The sequence below is a fragment of the Myotis lucifugus genome, unplaced genomic scaffold, assembly GCF_000147115.1.
Source record: "Myotis lucifugus unplaced genomic scaffold, Myoluc2.0 scaffold_125, whole genome shotgun sequence".
Lineage (NCBI taxonomy): Eukaryota > Metazoa > Chordata > Mammalia > Chiroptera > Vespertilionidae > Myotis > Myotis lucifugus.
Window position 1 is genome coordinate 71,182 of NW_005871173.1, and position 17,564 is coordinate 88,745.

General features: G+C 39.0%; 1 protein-coding gene across 1 annotated transcript in view; it reads right to left on the reverse strand.

Annotated features, from left to right (window-relative positions):
- Window positions 1-17,564, reverse strand: part of LOC102416882 (nesprin-1) — a gene marked incomplete at its 3' end in the record, with an annotated part of 177,120 nt that overhangs the window by 70,731 nt on the left and 88,825 nt on the right. The window contains exons 7-12 of the mRNA XM_023758190.1: window positions 16,058-16,236; window positions 14,003-14,199; window positions 13,232-13,341; window positions 8,595-8,702; window positions 6,641-6,778; window positions 5,461-5,625 (exon numbers count right to left, since the gene is read on the reverse strand). Of these exons, the coding sequence (XP_023613958.1) occupies window positions 5,461-5,625; window positions 6,641-6,778; window positions 8,595-8,702; window positions 13,232-13,341; window positions 14,003-14,199; window positions 16,058-16,236 (897 nt within the window). The remainder of the gene's footprint in view (window positions 1-5,460; window positions 5,626-6,640; window positions 6,779-8,594; window positions 8,703-13,231; window positions 13,342-14,002; window positions 14,200-16,057; window positions 16,237-17,564) is intronic.

The following is a 17,564-nucleotide window of genomic DNA, read 5'->3' on the forward strand; positions in this document are numbered from 1 at the left end:
GGGCCCATCAGGGGGTTGAGGAGCTCCCCCCTGTTTTTGCACAGAGCAGGGCCAATCAGGGGGTTGAGGAGCTTCCCTTGTGTCACTCACAGAGTAGGGCCGATAAGGGAGTTGGGGCACCACCCCCTGTCACACACAGAGCAGGGTGGATCAGAAGGTTGGGGTGCTGCACCCTGTCACACTCAGGGCAGGGCCAATGGGGAGGTTATGGCTCTACCCTGTCACACACAGAGCAAGGCCCGTGGAGGGGGGTTGGGGCGCCACCCTCTATTACCCACAGAGCAGGGCCGATCAGGGGGTTGGTGCGCCGCCACTGTCACACTCAGGGCAGGGCCGATGGAGAGGTTATGGCTCTACCCTGTCACACACAGAGCAGGGCCCGTGGGGGGTGGGGGGGTGGGGCGCCGCACCCTGTCACACAGAGCCGCAGAGCGATCAGGGGGGTTGGGGAGCTCCCCCCTATCAGGCACAGAGCAGGGCTGATCAGGGGGGTTGGGGCGCCCTTCCCCTGTCATGAAACAGAGCAGGGCGGATAGGGGAGGCTGTGGCCCCCGCCCCCTGTCACACACAGAGCCGCAAGGCAAATCAGGGGGGTTTTGGGCGCTGCCCTCCCTGTCACGCTGATCCCGGGTGCGGTTCTACTGATCCCGTTGCCAGGAGGCATATTACCCTTTACTATATAGGATAGAAGCCTGGTGCACGGGTGGGGGCCCGGCTGGTTTGCCCTGAAGGGTGTCCTGGATCAAGGTGGGGGTCCCCACTGGGGTGCCTGGCCAGTCTGGGTGAGGGGCTGAGGGCCGTTTTCTGGCTGGCGGGTCACTGAAGCTCCCAACCGCTCCTTTTTTTCTTTTTTTTTTTCTATTCTGAGCCAGCTTTAGCTCTGAGGCCTCGCTGCTGAAAACATTGATACAATGTTGCGGTCAGGCTGGCTGAAGCCCGTCAGCCGGTTTCTGGGGTTTTGTTTAGCTTCTATATTTGCAACATAGTTGCTTAGAGTTGCAGCTGAGAGGCCAGCAGCGGCAGGCGGGGAACGTTGGAGTCCGCAGTCACTGGAGCAAGCAAACCTCCCTGTTCGCTTCAGTGCATGGCTGCCGGCCGCCATCTTGGCTGACAGTTAATTTGCATAAGGATATGCTGATTAGCCAATGGGAAGGGTAGCGGTCGTATGCTAATTAGCATGTTTCTCTTTTATTAGTGTAGATAGGAAAGAAGCAAAAGGAAGGCCAGATATTATAGGCATGTCATTTGGGGCAGCTTCACTGGGAAGTTTCAATTTCACACTCCCCATGGGATACTGGCCTAGTCCCTTCAAAACACTAGGGGAAGAAATCCAACAAAGAGAAGACAGACACATGCCCAGTAAAGTTGGGGTGACATAGAAAAGGTATTTGCCTGTCAATCACATCTGGGGACAGAGATGGTTGACCAGAATGGGTGTGGCCACTGCAAGTTCATCAACATTTGGAGATATATATCTATATCTATATATCTCTACATATATCTATATCTATATCTATATCTATATCTCTATCTCTATCTCTATCTCTATCTCTATCTCTATCTCTATCTCTATCTCTATCTCTATCTCTACCTATACCTATAAGGAATTCTATCTCTTGTTGCTTTTGTTGCTTGGAGTACACTCTTTTGATTCACCGGTATTTGCCCCTATGTTCCACAGCTATTTGAACCCCACACACAATGGATTCACAGACTTTAGTGGGGAAACCAGGTAAACTAGCCTGATGCTGGACTGGACCCGGCACCAACATTGAAAGGAAGCTCTGAACACTGACTCTGATTTTAGCTCTACTAAAGCCCCAGCTACTGAATTCCAATCTCTTCTATGACTGGACTAAGGGAAATGGACACTTGAAAACTCAGAGGTGCAATTCCACGGAAATAAAGGTTCCTACAATATCTCATCTTCCCATGAGGAACTCCGGAAATGCTTATCCTAGCGGTACCAAGAACCCCGCCCCCACAAGCAACCTGTGGAGACGAGCCCCTCTCCTATTCTGTAACAACAGGGCAGGTAATATGAGGCCTGAGAATTGGCCACTGAGTGAGGATCAAGGAGATCCCTGTTTGGGATGGACAGCATTGCTAGGGATAATTTGGTTGGAATGGGTTCTGGGAAGAATGGGGGGAGAGTGTTTTGGAGCCAAAATGAAAGCATAGACAACGCTTTCCAAGAGCTTTGCTGTTGTAAAAGGAAAGAGGAAAAATGGGCAGTAGCCAGATGGGAAAGTATAGTTAGGAAAGAGACATGTTTTCTTTATTTTATTTTTTTAAAGAAAAAGGATTTTTAGGATGAGAGAAATAGCAGCCTACTTTATGTGGGTAGGAAATATCAAGCAAAAGAGAGAGAAAAGCCATAGAGAAGGGGAGCCCTCGGGGAACTGCCCTCTGCAGAGGAGCAGGGAGGATGGGATCTAGAGCACGTGGGGCGGGTGGGCCTTCGCTCGGAGCACAGATGGTCCATCCATAGTAACAGAAGTGAGGACGGAGATCCAAGCACAGATGCACGTAGGTGGGATGCTGTGGTCGTGGGAGCTTGCGGAAATTCTTTTTTGATTGCTTCTATTTTCCCAGAGAAATAGGAAGCCCTGTCAGCAGCTAAGAGTAAGGAGCGGGGAGGAGGTGTGGAAGGTTTGAGGAGACAAGGTATGAAGTAAGTTGTCCCAGGAACGGAGAGGGAATGAGTCGGGAAATGCCTTTGGAGTGCCAGCAGCCTGAAGGGCCCACCTGGGTTAGTCATCGCGCCCGGGGTGATTTTCTGAGCCACAGTCAGCTGCATGTGTGTGGGCAGGAGCTAGGTGGAGCGTGGGCTTTCACCAGGGCTGTGCTTTAACCAGGGGAGTAGGACAAAGTGAGACCTAGATGAGGTGGGCAGCGTGTGTACAAGGGGTGATCTGAATGACGGAGAACTGAATTTAGCAGAGTACAAAGGGACCTAATGGATGGCACGGGGAGGATGCGGGCAGTAAACTGGCAGTAGGACAGGGCACAGAGGAGATGAAGACTTGGGAGTGGGGCGACTTTGCGTGGGCGGTGAGATGCTGAGAAACAGACTGTGGAGGGGTTTCAGTTACTGGTAATGACAAGGTCTAGAGACTGTGCCTGTGCGGTGAGTGGCTATGTTAGGGTGCAGGATAGGATCGCTCAGCGAGAGGAGAGGCTAGGATATTGGAAGATCACCTACAGGTTACTGAAGTTATTAAAAGTAATGGCTTGTGTTATCATCCAGAGAATAAAATGTCCAAGAAAGGAAGGAAAGTCATCTAGGTAGGGTCAGTAACTGTAGTGAGGATGGTTAGAATCTGATGACTATTCTCATGATTCCTTAAAGACGGAAAGACTTACTTTGTCAAAGCAATGCTACTAATCAACACTAATTAGGTTCAATCACTCTACGTGTATTATAATATGCACTAGTTTTGTGGGCACATTTTGAGCTTAGTACTTAAAAAACCTGGATTATCAGCTATGTGACCTTAGACAAGGCACATAACCTTTCTCTGCCCAAAGTTTACTTACTTGCAAAATGAGAATAATAATACCTATTTCATATCCCCAATGTCAAGTGCTTAGCAAAATTAAGTACTTAGGACTGAAAGATGGCTAAATCCTCAAGTGTTATTAGCTATGATTATTGTTGTTAGCTTTCTAGATAACTGAGTATCAGGGCATCTGAAAAACAGAAAAGCTTATAGAGGTGTAGCTTGTTTTCCAGAAGAAGCATGTTTCTACATACATATAAGTTAATTTTAAAAAATAACAAAAATATTGGTCAAAACATAAAATGAACTCTTGAAAAATATATTTATCTGAATTTTTGGGACTGGGATGCGAAGATAATATTCTCAAACATTCTTGCTGACATATTGATGAGTCCTCTATTGTGCTTTTCTCAATTTACTGCATTTTCAAGTGAGCCCAATATAGCAGAGCAGAATACTGATACCAAATTGATGAACTGATTTTTCTGCTTTTGAGAAAAGTCTATAATTTTAGTTATCCTAACCATGATTCGCATTTCTCATATCACCAAAGCTTAGCTTACTATAGGCACCTAATAAATACATTTTGAATGAATGAACATTTACCTTATAATTGACAATTACATTGCCTTATGAGTCTATGGCTTCAAATACCTATGCCCAGATCTAGTGTGAGTTCCTACCTCAGTAAAAAGATCATTCTGGAAACTTGTCTGGAACTTCATCTTAGCCCCTACCTGCCTCTGCTCGCTTCCTATTGACTTCTCATCCCGTTCCCTAGCTTTCAGTCTAGTACTATCTGGTTTTCAGTCTCAGATAACCATCATCTCTGATTCCCCTTCCCCTCTTCCCCACTCCAGTTCACTTCTGGTTTTCATGGTTGTTTACTGCTCTTTGGCAGAGAGATGCTTCCGGCTGCACACTCAGTGGTTGGCACAGGGTCTCTCTCTCCAGGGAGCCAGGAGAGACAGGAAGAACTTCAAATCCTATAATCACTGAGAAGACTAACAGCATGCATCCAATTCAAATCCATACTCCATCAGGGGCAGGTGCCGCCTAGAGTATACTCTGAATTAAGATTTCTGCTACATCTCTCATGCTAGTAAACAGCATAGTTAATATTGTAGGGCATTTTCTCTTTAGCGGAGCATTTCAATTAGATGTAAGTCTTTTAATGAACCACAAACACATGCTGTTTCTCAAACCTCTGGATTGGAGGCACCTTCAGCAGTCTCCCTGGTGCATATTAGCTGAACTGACACATTCACCCGCAATCTATAGGCATTCTACACTTACTGGTACAATCCTATGGGACTCCTTTTGTATGAAATATTCACATTGGTTAAGCATTGTTTTAATTGTTACAAGATTTACATGAAAACAATTTGGAATTGTCTTTAGAGTGAATTGCTAATTGCTTAAAGTGGTGTTGTTAGTGTAACACAGCTTTAGCATTTCCCCGTATTTTTAATATTCTGGGAATCTCAACATGGACGTGACCCAGGCTTTTCTGGAAGCCAAAATCCAATGAATGACAGTGTAACCAGGTGGGGAAACAACCACCAGCCTGCCTCCACCTGAATGCAATAGTGTGGAACTAGGCAGGTCGCAGTACAGACTGATCCCATTAATGGGCCTACTCCAAATACGCACGGCACAATCCTTTATTCCATTCGGCTTATTCTACAGTGAGTTTCAGTTTGGCACTAACGTCATTTTTTGGTGGATTTTTTTGTTGTTATGTGACATCTACAAAATCATGACTTCTATAAAAGCAATAACTAAATATTTGTGTTCCGGGTTATTTAAAAGTCACAAAGCCTCGGAGCTGTATACACAGTGCAACATCTCTGAATCAGTAGGAATGGACGCTTGGGAAGCTGGTCAGTGTGAGTTCTAAACAGGCCACATCTCCACACTACATTGTGCTGGAAGGTCTCCTGATCAGCGTTTTTACCTTGTGCTGCTCACGCTTCCGCTGTATTGTGTTGGCGGTTTCCTCATGGACCTGCTGAATGGTGATTTCCTCCCGCAGGGCCACCTCTGCCCTGTACAACCAGGCACCTATAGTGCCCAGAGGTGCAGGGAGAGATTTATCCAGCTGTATGTGCCAATCAAAGAGCTGACATGCAAAAGAAGAAAGACCGAATTATCTCTAATACAGAGGCAATTCCTAAAATCCCCCCAAATGATTTTAAAGCCTACATAAAGCTTTACGTTAATCATTTCAGGTTAACTAAATAAATATCAAGTAAGAAATTCTCTGTGTTCAATCTGATGCTTTGCGAATGGGGAGGAAATTGCAGTACAAGGGCTGGGGTGCGGACATGCTCAGGGATGCAGGAATTTACGCACCAGCTCATGTGGATCACCCCACATGCCAGGAATCAGAAAAACCAGGGACATCTAGACATCTCTGGAGGCAGACAAGTGGTCAGGATTCTTTTTATATAATTCTGAACCATGTCTGCATGTCTTCCACTTCAGTCAGTTCTCAAACACCTTTTTCCAGCTTGATGGAATGCCAGGTAGAATGGGGTAAGGTACTTAGAAACTAAGCCAGTATTTGATGAAATCTATGGCAAAAATAGATTATAGAAACAAAGAAAATAGGGAAGTTCAAGGCAAATAGCCCCATTAGTGATAGAAATGTCACAGGTTTTGAAATCTTGGTCTTTAAGTTTGCAAAAGTTACTGAGCAATTTTCCTTCAGGTTCATGAAAGACCAGATAAGAAGATAGGTTAAATTAAAGAATATAAAAATGAATGTGAATATGTGGAGATTATTAACTATTGATGAAACATGGTTATGGAAAATGGAGAAGTTGTGAAGGCTCCAGTGTTAACCAACTCAGAGTTAATTTGTGTAAAGTGGGAAGTAGCCCTCATGGTCTTCCAAGATTTCAGTCTGTCATGTGGTCAATGGTGACAGCCCATGTAGAGCAGGTGAGGCAGGACAGGTGTTATATTAGCACTTCCATTAACTTAAAGGACAAAGATTCTCCCACAGTAAAGCCTTTCCTACCTCAGGCAGAGGCAGGGGACCTGATGCAACATCACAGTGTGGAAAAGGATGATGGAAAATGTTCTTGACTAAACTACGTGAGCCCCATGAAGTTAATCGTGGGGGAACTCACCCTGGAGGACACTCGATCCCAGGACTGTTTCACCAATGCTTGGTCAAGTGACAATTTACCGTCTCTCTGTAATGGTTGTATTAAATGTTCAATCTGTTTCCTTTTCATTTCATATTGGACTCTGAAGTGCTTGAATGACTAGAAGAGGAAAAACAGCAACAATATGGCAACGAGTCAAAAAAAGCAAAGGAAACGACATTTCCTAAATAACAACCTTTTATATTTGGATAACACTCAATATATGTTGTTGATAATAACAATAACAGATATGATAAGAATAGCAGCTACCATTCATCATGCCCTGACCATGAGCCAGGCCCCAGGCTAAGTACATGCTACACATTTTATAGTAAATTAACGCATCCTAAAAGGTGACGCCATGTTCACATGTGAATTGAAAAGACCGCTAACATGCGCAGTGATGTTAAAGAACATGAGGCTGGCCCTGCAGAATTTATCAGATAACAAACACATCTAAAAGAATGTCTAAATCTCAGAATGAACGCACATGTAAATCTACGTAAAGAACACTGGGGGGAGATGGTGAATCAATATTTTGCCACAGGTACTCCTATTCCTGTAACTTAATGTAATAAAAAATTACCAAAACATAAAATCAATCTTCAATTTTATTCCACAAAATTCTATGCATGGAAAAACTGGAAAATACCCTATTGTTTGAAAGTGGAAACAGATAGAAAATGTTGATGACACACAAACCCACAAACCAAAGGAAATGTTCCCTCTGCTCAGATTTCAGATGATCTCTAACCCTATTTCACAAAACTGGTGATCACCAGGGGAGTGTTTCTGTTTTGTGCTTTTCTTATCCTTTGGTTCCGTTTTATAAAATAGCACCTGTGCAACAGGTACTTTTACAACTTGAAATTTCGTTCATGACAATTTATGCTAAAACTAAAACTCACTAATGGACCAAATAAGTTCATGTACTCTATCCTTGCCTTTCTATTCTCAATTTACTGGTTTAATCATTTATTTTAATGGAGCTCGTCCCAGAAAATTTTATTTTTTGGGGGGAAAGATTACATTGAATTTCAAAGCAAAAAAAAAAAAGCATATCCTACACATTGTCCGCTTTGCCAACTTTATCAAATGTCGTATCGGTGGCATCATCCATCTAAATTCAGGCACACCTTGTAGATATGGTTATATGAAGTCACACACTAATGCAATAGAGAAATCTTTTATTGTTTGCCATGTTGACTCTCACATCATGATACCTTTTTTGTAGTGCAAATGATTGAAATATAATGTACACTATAGTATAGCTTTGCTACTAAAATGCAACACTACCTTAAATAGGATGAAAATGTCAATGCTGCATAGAATGAGTCACAATTTCATTGGGAAACCTGTCGCATGATTTTGTGTCTTGGAAGTAGAAATTGGAAGCCAAGTCCAGTTAATAACAGGGTAACAAGACTGGGGCAAACAACCACCAGCCTGGCCTCACCTGAATGCAATCATGTGGAACTAGGCAGGTGGCTGTAGAAACTGGTCCCATTAATGGGCCCACTCCAAATACACATGGCGCAATCCTGTATTCAATTCTGCTTATTCTATAGTATTTTTTAATTTGGTACTGAAACCATTTTTTGGTGGATTTCTTTTGTTATGTGACATCTGCAAAATCATGACTTCTATAAAAACAACTAGGTATTTGTGTCCTGGGTTACTTATAAGACTCTGAGTTCTGGAAAAGTCACGCAGTCTCAGAGCTGTATACACAGCGTGGACCCACACAATTCAAACCACTTATTTATGTAGAAACACAATTATTAAATCACATGCAAGCAAGATAATGCGCATGATTTCTTTATGGACTTTTTTTCATTCATATCACTTGAAATATTAAACATAGATTAAATGACATATATGAATCTTACTCATGCAAAGCTTTTAAAAAAACTGAAGTCTCTTTTTCATGCATTACCTGATATTTATCCTGCAAGTTTGCTTCTGTCATCTGTGCCCTTGTCAAATCTCTTTCGAATTGCTCTATCCACACTTTCGTTTCCTTCAGCATTAGCCTGTCTTCTCTCTAGGAACCGGCAGATGTTATAATTTTATTAGTAACTGTGCATTTAATTGCTGATTAATACCAGATTGATCGTAGAGTAGATGTAATATTCAATCATTCAATTGTCTCTGAAAACTCTTCTCTCTCCCCACCATCACGCCTTATTGGAGAATAAAAATCAAGAGTGAATTCTGTAAAAGTACATTAATTTTATTTGAATACTAAAATTATCTCTATTTTTTCTCTCAAACACACACACACACACACACACACACACACACTAATTTAATTAAGAAAATGTTTACAAAAAGGGAATGTCAAAGGGAATGGTTGAAGTAGAAAAGCATATTGGGTATATTCCCAGCAAGAAAATTTTACTAAACCGTGTGAACTTTACTAAACCATGTGACCCAATATTGGGCAGAAGAGATGCGATTCACTCAGGATTATAAATTAACTGAATACTTACCTATTTCAATTAGTGACTTCCTTCTTAATTATTTAAAATATAAAAAAGTCTTTAATTGTATTTTCCATTTCAAATATAATAAAAACAAATATTATCACTGTAAGGTTTCATTTTTATTAGTGCTATTAAGTGTTATTCAAGAGGTATTAATTGATGTCATTATATATTTAAAGATTAGTGGAAAAGTCCATGGGAGTGGCTTAGACTGTAATTAACATTCTATAATAATTACATGTGTTATTTGTTCTAATAGAAAGGAAAAGAAAACAACAGAATTAAGGTATTAAAATAAATGTGTATATAAAAGCAGATACATGCAAAAGAATGGCTAACTAACTATGGAATGGAGGATGCTTGAAAGAAGTCACTAATTCAAGATTACTTAAATCTTACCTTAAGATTTTGGATAGAATTTGCAAAAAGTAGGAAATCTGGAAATATTTCCTAACAATATGAAAAGATAATATATAGGAAAATAATATAAATCAGGGACAAAATTATATAGGAAACAAGAAAAGAACAATGGGGAAGCATTTGTCTATAAATAAATAGATACTAATTTTAAGGGTATAGTTACTTTAAGATGTTTTTCATAGTTTTTAAAAAATATATTTTTATTGATTTCAGAGAGGAAGGAAGAGGGAGAGAGAGATAGAAACATCCATGATGAGAGAGAATCATGAATTGGCTGCCTCCTGCATGCCCCCTACTGGGGATTGAGCCCACAACCCAGGCATGTGCCCTTGACCTGAATTGAACCTGGGACCTTTCAGTTCACAGGCTGATGCTCTATCCACTGAGCCAAACCAGCTAGGGCTTCATAAGTTTTTTTGTGTGTGTTTGTTTTGTTTTCATAACTTTTGAAGTATCAAATGTTTGAATCCAATAAGGCAATGTAGTATTCTGGCATTTGATGTTTCATTTTAATTTGTAATAGTCATATATGGCAATATATGCATTTTATAAAAGTCTTTGATAAATGCATTTTGAAATTTTAAACTTTTTAAAAGAATAATGTAGCCTGGCCGGCATGGCTCAGTGGTTGAGCTTCAACTGTAAACCTGGAGGTCATGGTTCGCTTCCCCGTCAGGTCACAGGCCAGGTTGTAGGCTCGATCCTCAGTGCGGGGTGTGCAGGAGGCAGCCAATCAGTGATTCTCATCGTTGATGTTTCTGTTTCTCTCTCCATTCCTCTTTGAAATCAATAAAAAATAATAATAAATAAATAAGAACAATGTCAAGAAAAGGTATGTGGATTTATTTATTTTTCTCTCTAAAAATATGATCAGAGTATGCATCTCTCTCTGTCTCTATATCAACAATTAAGGCTATGCTGTGCTTCTGAAAGCAGCCAGTAATATTTGTTGCAATGAGAGAAGGAATAAGTGATAAACAACTAAATATTTAATTGGTGAGACACATGGATCAATAGGACTATTTTTTTTTAATTTACCATTGAGTACTGATTATCCAAGGAATATCTTTAGCTAAAAGTTTCTTTATCTGTTTTATTGATTGAGGTAGAAAAATTATTGTGTATATTCCAAGAAAGAAAATTTCATTTAAAATGGTATCTAATTTAAATAAAATTATTTAAATAAATTCATAAAGAGGACATAGAAATCAATTACACCAAAAATGGAAGCCTGGTAGATATATTGATGCCAATATTTTAAAAATTGATTTAAAAAAACCACTATTTACTGAGACTTGCGTAGACAAGTACTGAGTGCTTGAAGTGATGGCATCAATAGCCCCCACAGAGATAGTCTATAAAATCTTCATGGTTCATGAGGCAGAATTAGGAGGTCATTTAGCTTCATTAAATGACTTTACATCATGAAAATATACATTTTTCTACTCAAAATAACTATTTTAGGTGGTTATGCCCAACTTCACAAATGCCACATTAAAAGGGGCAAAGTTTAAAATATTTTTTCTCAAAATTAATTTTTGAAATAACCCTGTAGAAATCATTTGCATCCACTTTTTAGGGAAGGGACAGAGGGTATTTTTAAAAGAACAATCAGAACTTTTTTTTCAGATAATGAGAATGATCTCAGGGAAATAAAGCCTCTTGAGTAAAGTACATTAACAAGCTTATGCCAGGAGTGTGTGTGTGTGTGTGTGTGTGTGTGTGTGTGTGTTCCAAGTCTCTAAGGGTTTTTGTTTTAAATTCCTGTTTGTGAGCATTAGGAAAGCACCCCCTTTTGTTCCTCAGACTTTCCCAGCCACCAAATTTACTCATCCAGAGAGATGATTAATGTCAGAAATTAAAATACTACGAACTCTAAAACCAGATCAGAAATAAATCCACTTGGGTAACATACAGACGTTAGATTTGAAAATCAGAGGGGAAGCTGGTTTTCTCGATGCTGTGTTGTCTAACGTGCTTTCTTTAGAGTTTCTCATTTACACAGCAGCACCCCTGCCTGATTATAATCTCAAAAACCCAGAGATCTCCCAATGGCCCTAAGCACGTGACTGGAGATCTATGCTGGGATTTGCACAGAGTCTGAGCTTTGGCCTCCTGGGATGGTCCGTAGGGACAATTACTCTGCTAGCCATAGGTAAGTTAGTCACTCAGGCGGTCCATGCTTCTGCCCTAATCCTGGCAAGGAACAAAAAAGGTTTCCTGAATCTGTAGTTTTTAAGAAACTACTATAGTTCTATCAAATGCCGGATTAACTTCATCCAAGCAACCCGTGACAGGGGTTCTGCTTAATTCTCTTATGAAGTCGCTGATTTCTATTAGTGCAACGCCTTTTCCTATTTGAAAAGTTTGGGCTGTGTTCCCCTGGCCTTTTCCCTCCTCAAACCTGTTTCTGAGTTTATTTCAAAAACCTATTTTATTTTGTTCTTTTGTTTTTGCTGTTGCTCTTCATCGTGTTCTCAAACTGCTCTGAAAACTCTACATGAGATGTAAGCAATAAAGACAGAGGGATTGTTTTCAACACATTTTGAAAATTCCATTTGTTACTTTCCCTGGTGTCGTTTTGCCTTATAATAAATTATCCATAATAAAAAAATACTACTTTTAACAAATTAGGAAAACGGTAATATCCATTGTTGTTAAAGCCTGAGAAAACAGGCTTTCTGGTGAACTAGCTAAAGTATAAAATGGGATAAACTTTCCTACAAGGGATTTGAAAAGAAAAAAGTTTCAAAAAGCATTAAAAATCTGTTAGTATTTAGCCTAGGAGGTACATCTCTAAGACAGAACTATAAAACAATGCTTTATTGAAAAATTGTTGACAGAAGCATTGTTAATATCAGCAAAAAATCAGAAATTTCCAAAAATTAAAATTGAATAAATAAATTACTGTACATATATAAGAAGACCTAGAGAGAATGACATTGAAAAGTTTTGTACAATGAAAAGGAAATTTAAAATTGTATGTATACTGTGATTCTATTTTTGTTAAAATATTATATGTGCCTATAAATACATAGAGAAATGTTTGGATATCACACTAACACATTAAATGATTTTCTAGAATACATTCTCTGTAGAAGGTCGAACAGAGATAATTCTTTTTTTCAAATTTTGTTTTTAATTATTACAATAAGCATATGTCATGTGAGCAGTATGAAAATATGTGAATGTTATTTAAACTATTGAAAGGCTAAAAAATCTAACCATGGTGAATAATTAGAACTTTTACAGATTTGCCCTGTGTGATGTGAACAGTAATTTATATAATAAAGTCTAAAAGTCAAAATTAGTTTTCATCAGATTGAATAGAACAGTGAATTGAAGATCTAGATGCACAAATGATGAGATGGATACGAAATGTCTTCCATCCTTAGATTACTAAAATAACGTTTCCCAACACCAATATCTTTCCTCAATTTTAAATTATCAGTGTTACATTTCCAGCACTTAATATTGCCTTTTCTGTCATAGTCAACATACAAATCAGAGAAGTCTTTCCCTCTGATCACCTCCAAAATCGGTGATATCTATTCTTTACTCAATATAAATAGGCATTGCAATTTAACTTTTTGGAAACAGCATGCTTAAATATCTGAGTTACTGTCATTGAGTGCATATCAATACTTAAAGAAAAGCCAATACTTACATCATTCTCTAGTCCATCAGTGCCTGTATTGTGGACGTCAGGATAGTGTTTCAGAAACTGGGCTACATAGGTCATAATAGACTTCTCATCTGGTTTATCCACATCAACATCTGGAAAAACCAAAAACAAATTAATTTATGTTAATTAGATTATAATGATACAAGCTTTGAAATCTAGCCAATCTACCAAAAACACTATACTAAAGGCAGAATAGAAACATAATTGACATTTAGAAATATTTTTGGGGGACAAATGTAGTCTGAATCATACATGGTAGAAATTGTATAATTCTTAAAGATGACATTTTAAGAGCTTTTAGAAAAGTAGTACTTGTTTCATTGGAATCTCAACATTAATTGATCAAAACCCTGAGATACTATTTGGCTATTCAGGCATTCTTCTAATTAATAAAATACACAAAATAGGTAAGTTTCAGAATTGCAGTGAGTGGGTAGCATTTAAAACACAGACGGGGCACTTAATAACGAGTGACTATCCAGCTTGTGTAACTACATCTGGCCAAATACAGACCACCCCCCCTCAAATATAGAGCCACGATATAAAAGTGTCATTTGGAGCAATAGGGCTATAGTTTGTTCCCAATTATAGCAGTAAATATTTTTTCCAAATGAAAATCAGTACAGGGAGATATTATTTATATTACGCTTTTCTCAAATTTTCGGTCCTTTCATAGAGTCGTGAAAATCATGTGTAATTTCTGTGTGTAAAACATACAAGTCTACAGAGTTGAGCAAACGCTATTGAATGTACCTTCGGGATCTAGTAACCTGGGGATCCCCAGCTCCGTTTCAGCAATGGTGAAAGCCTCCTCCAGGTTTTCTCGGTTGGACCTTCCTCTCACCCTCTCCAAGTCCACGAGCTCTGGCCGGATAGCATGGATGACTGAATGAAAGGCAACCCCGTTCCTCCAACTCCGCCCGAAGTCTTTGATTTCTATTCCGGTCTGCCTTCATGAGATTAAAAAAATAGAAAGATGTCACAGTCTGAATAGATAATATTCATTTTTTCTCAAGGCCTCGCGCAGAATCCAATGCTCTTAAGCAATAAATGATACGGGGCTAGCTATGTTAGTTAACTGGTTTTGAGAAAAATTAAGCAAAACAATATTTTAGAGGGTAAGAAGTTAAGATGTAGAAATTCTAGTGCCATACTTAAAGATTTTTATATTAGATTTTTCAGTGATAGAGATACTCAATTGAAAGCACATTTTAAAGAAAACTAGTTTAGATTAAAATGTCTAGCAAAATAATGGTCAATTATAAAAACGTATATAAAAATAACATTTTAAATAATAGTGATAAGCAAATTGTGTTGTACATGCACAGGTTATAATAGACATAATATAATAGACATTAGATGAAATAACATCACTCAGTTCTCTTTTTTTACCCTATGTTCTCAAAACTTCCATGAACTGAAGCATAAAACATATCTAACTGATAAACTGATTAGCATCAAAAGTTCATAAATGCCCTTAATTTTTATCTCAGTAAACTTAAGATTTACTTTAAATTATGTTTTAGCAATGTTCATTCAGCTTTCATTAAATACACTGTCCTAAAAATAGCATCATAAGATATAATCACTGGCTTTCTCACAAATATTTAAAAAACAATTTTGTAAGACTTCAGTATTTGTCAAGTAGTCTTGAATCCTGTCCTAGTTCTCTTAGAGTTTCTGTCTTTGGTAGTAGATTTATAATTTCTTCAGCTCACATACTGGCCAATATTCACCAAGATTGGGCAGAATGTTCTGTTATTTATTCATTTATACATTCGCCTCTGGATCCATCTTACTTTTCTATCTATATTTTCCCTTTGCCCACATTTCCTCACTTAAAAACTACATAATTTAGTAACACTAATTATATCTTCTTTATGTTTATTTTTATCTTTCCTTATTTTGGCTTTTCAAACACTTTAAAAATAGAACTCCCTGTGTTTAGGGCCTCAATATTTTATAATGATAAGTGCTTGTTTACAACTATTTTCCGGAAGTGAAGAATAAGATTCAGATTAGATTTAGGCATCCAAAACAAAACAGAAAGTGAGTTCATTTTACATGTCATTTAGGAAAATCATACAAAAGCACAGCTTCTATGTGAACAGATCTTACCATAAAATATTGCTGTGCTCAATTGAAAGCTCTACTGAAATTGCTACAAAAAGATACTTTTTCAAAGTAGTATTTTTCTACCCAGCATTATTACATAAATGTACACACACGTAAATTCACTATACCTAGAAGGAAACAAAACTAGAAGCAAATTATTGAGCCATAAAGCTGAAGTTGACAAAGAAATCCACATTCCAGCTAGAAGATGAAACCAAAGCATAAAGTGAATAAATAAAATTGCTAGGAACTTTCAGGAAATAATAGCATGTATATTTCAAAATGTGAACCTTAGTTCACATTATTACTAAAGGGAACCCAATAGTCTTACAACGAGATAACCAAGTTTAAATCTTAAATTTATTTGTGTAAAGATTATTTAAGAGGAGCAAAAGTCCAAAGCAATGACTTTAATAGAATTGTCCCGCATGCTACTAATCAAAGTGTAGGGATTAAATGACTTAATCAGACCTAGTGACATAAATGAAGAAGGAAACTGGTTTTATTACAGCATTTTCCTAGAGTATTAGTATTTACATTTTAACTCAAGGAAAGAGTGAAGCAAGACCTGAAGCAAAGCTATTCACTCAAATGTCTCTTCAAATTTTGCAGTCATGGGAAGATGCACGCGGTATGCATTGGTAACTCACGTTCTTCAAGGGTTTCAAATGGAACCCAACGCCTGGGACTTACTTGGCTGCTGTGTACTGAACCCACTTTAACAAAGCCTTCTTGGCGTTTCCTTGGATCTTGGTGGCCACCTTCCGCTTGCTGGGGGGGCTGGCGGCCTCGGAGCTGACCGTGCTGTCCACGGAGGACGTGCTGCTGGACAGGGCCTGCAGCTGCGGCAGGTTGCTGGTCAGCTCCTCGATCTATGTGGGCGGCAAAGGTGGGCGAAGATTTAGGAATTATCTTTGTTCTTATTTCCTTGGATGTTTCACTTTTCCAACTAAAAATGCTTTATCTTGCCCTAACCAGTTTGGCTCAGTGGATAGAGCGTCGGCCTGCGGACTCAAGGACCCCAGGTTCAATTCTGGTCAAGGGCATGTACCTTGATTGTGGGCACATACCCAGTAGGGAGTGTGCAGGAGGCAGCTGACAGATGTTTCTCTCTCATCTATGTTTCTAACTCTCTATCCCTCTCCTTTCCCTCTCCCTTCTTCTCTGTAAAAAATCAATAAAATATATTTAAAAGAATGCTTTATCTTAACTCCCTTAACACTGTTGACAAAAGGTAAGTTTTTAAAGGCAGGATGGATGTATGTTCTACTCCTTGTACTTCTTGCTGTATTTAGAACTACACCTCTGTGTCTTATACACAGTAATAAACACTCTAATCCATGCGAATTAATAAATAAAACCTAACAGTTATCCAAACTCATGGAATATACAACACCAAAAGGGAAGCCTAATAATAACTGCAGACTTTGATTGATAATGATGTGTCAATATAGGCTCATTAATTCTCAAAAATATATGGCTTTGGCCAGGATGTTGATTATGGGGTGGCAATGCATGTGTGGGTGTAGGGTTATAGAGGAAATCTCTGTACCTTAGGTTCAATTTTGCTGTAAACATAAAGCTGCTCTAAAAAATGAAGGCTAGACTGGCCAGTGTGGTTCAGTGGTTGAGCACTGACCTGTGAACCAAGAGGTCACAGTTTGATTCCCTGTTAGGGCCCATGCCTGGGATGTGGGCTCGATTTTCAGTGTGGGGCGTGCAGGAGGCAGCGAATCAATGATTTTCTCTCATCATCGATGTTTCTATCTCTCTCTCCTCCCTTCCTCTCAGAAATCAATAAAAAATATATTGTAAGAAATGAAGGCTAGAACTGTTATTCTGGATGGGATGGCAAGTTAATTTCTCTCCTTAATGTCTAACAGGAGCATAGACCTGCTCTCTTTCAGACAAAGAAAAGCGTTCTGAGCTTGCTATAGCAATATTTCATCTTCACTGTGTCCTGCCCTCTTTTCAGATAGGGTACTTATGCCAGAATTCTTCAGGGAGGTACATGTACAACTGCTTTAGAGAGAAGAGGAGGAAATTCTGCTACCAAAAACCTATGTATGCGTGAAGGTCAGATTTCTGCCAGCTTGAGAATCAACCTCAAAAGTAAGACAAATGACAGCATTATTAAAATGCCCACCATTACTTCCCTCCATGACACTATATCAATAATGAGGGAGCTTTGGCACAATAC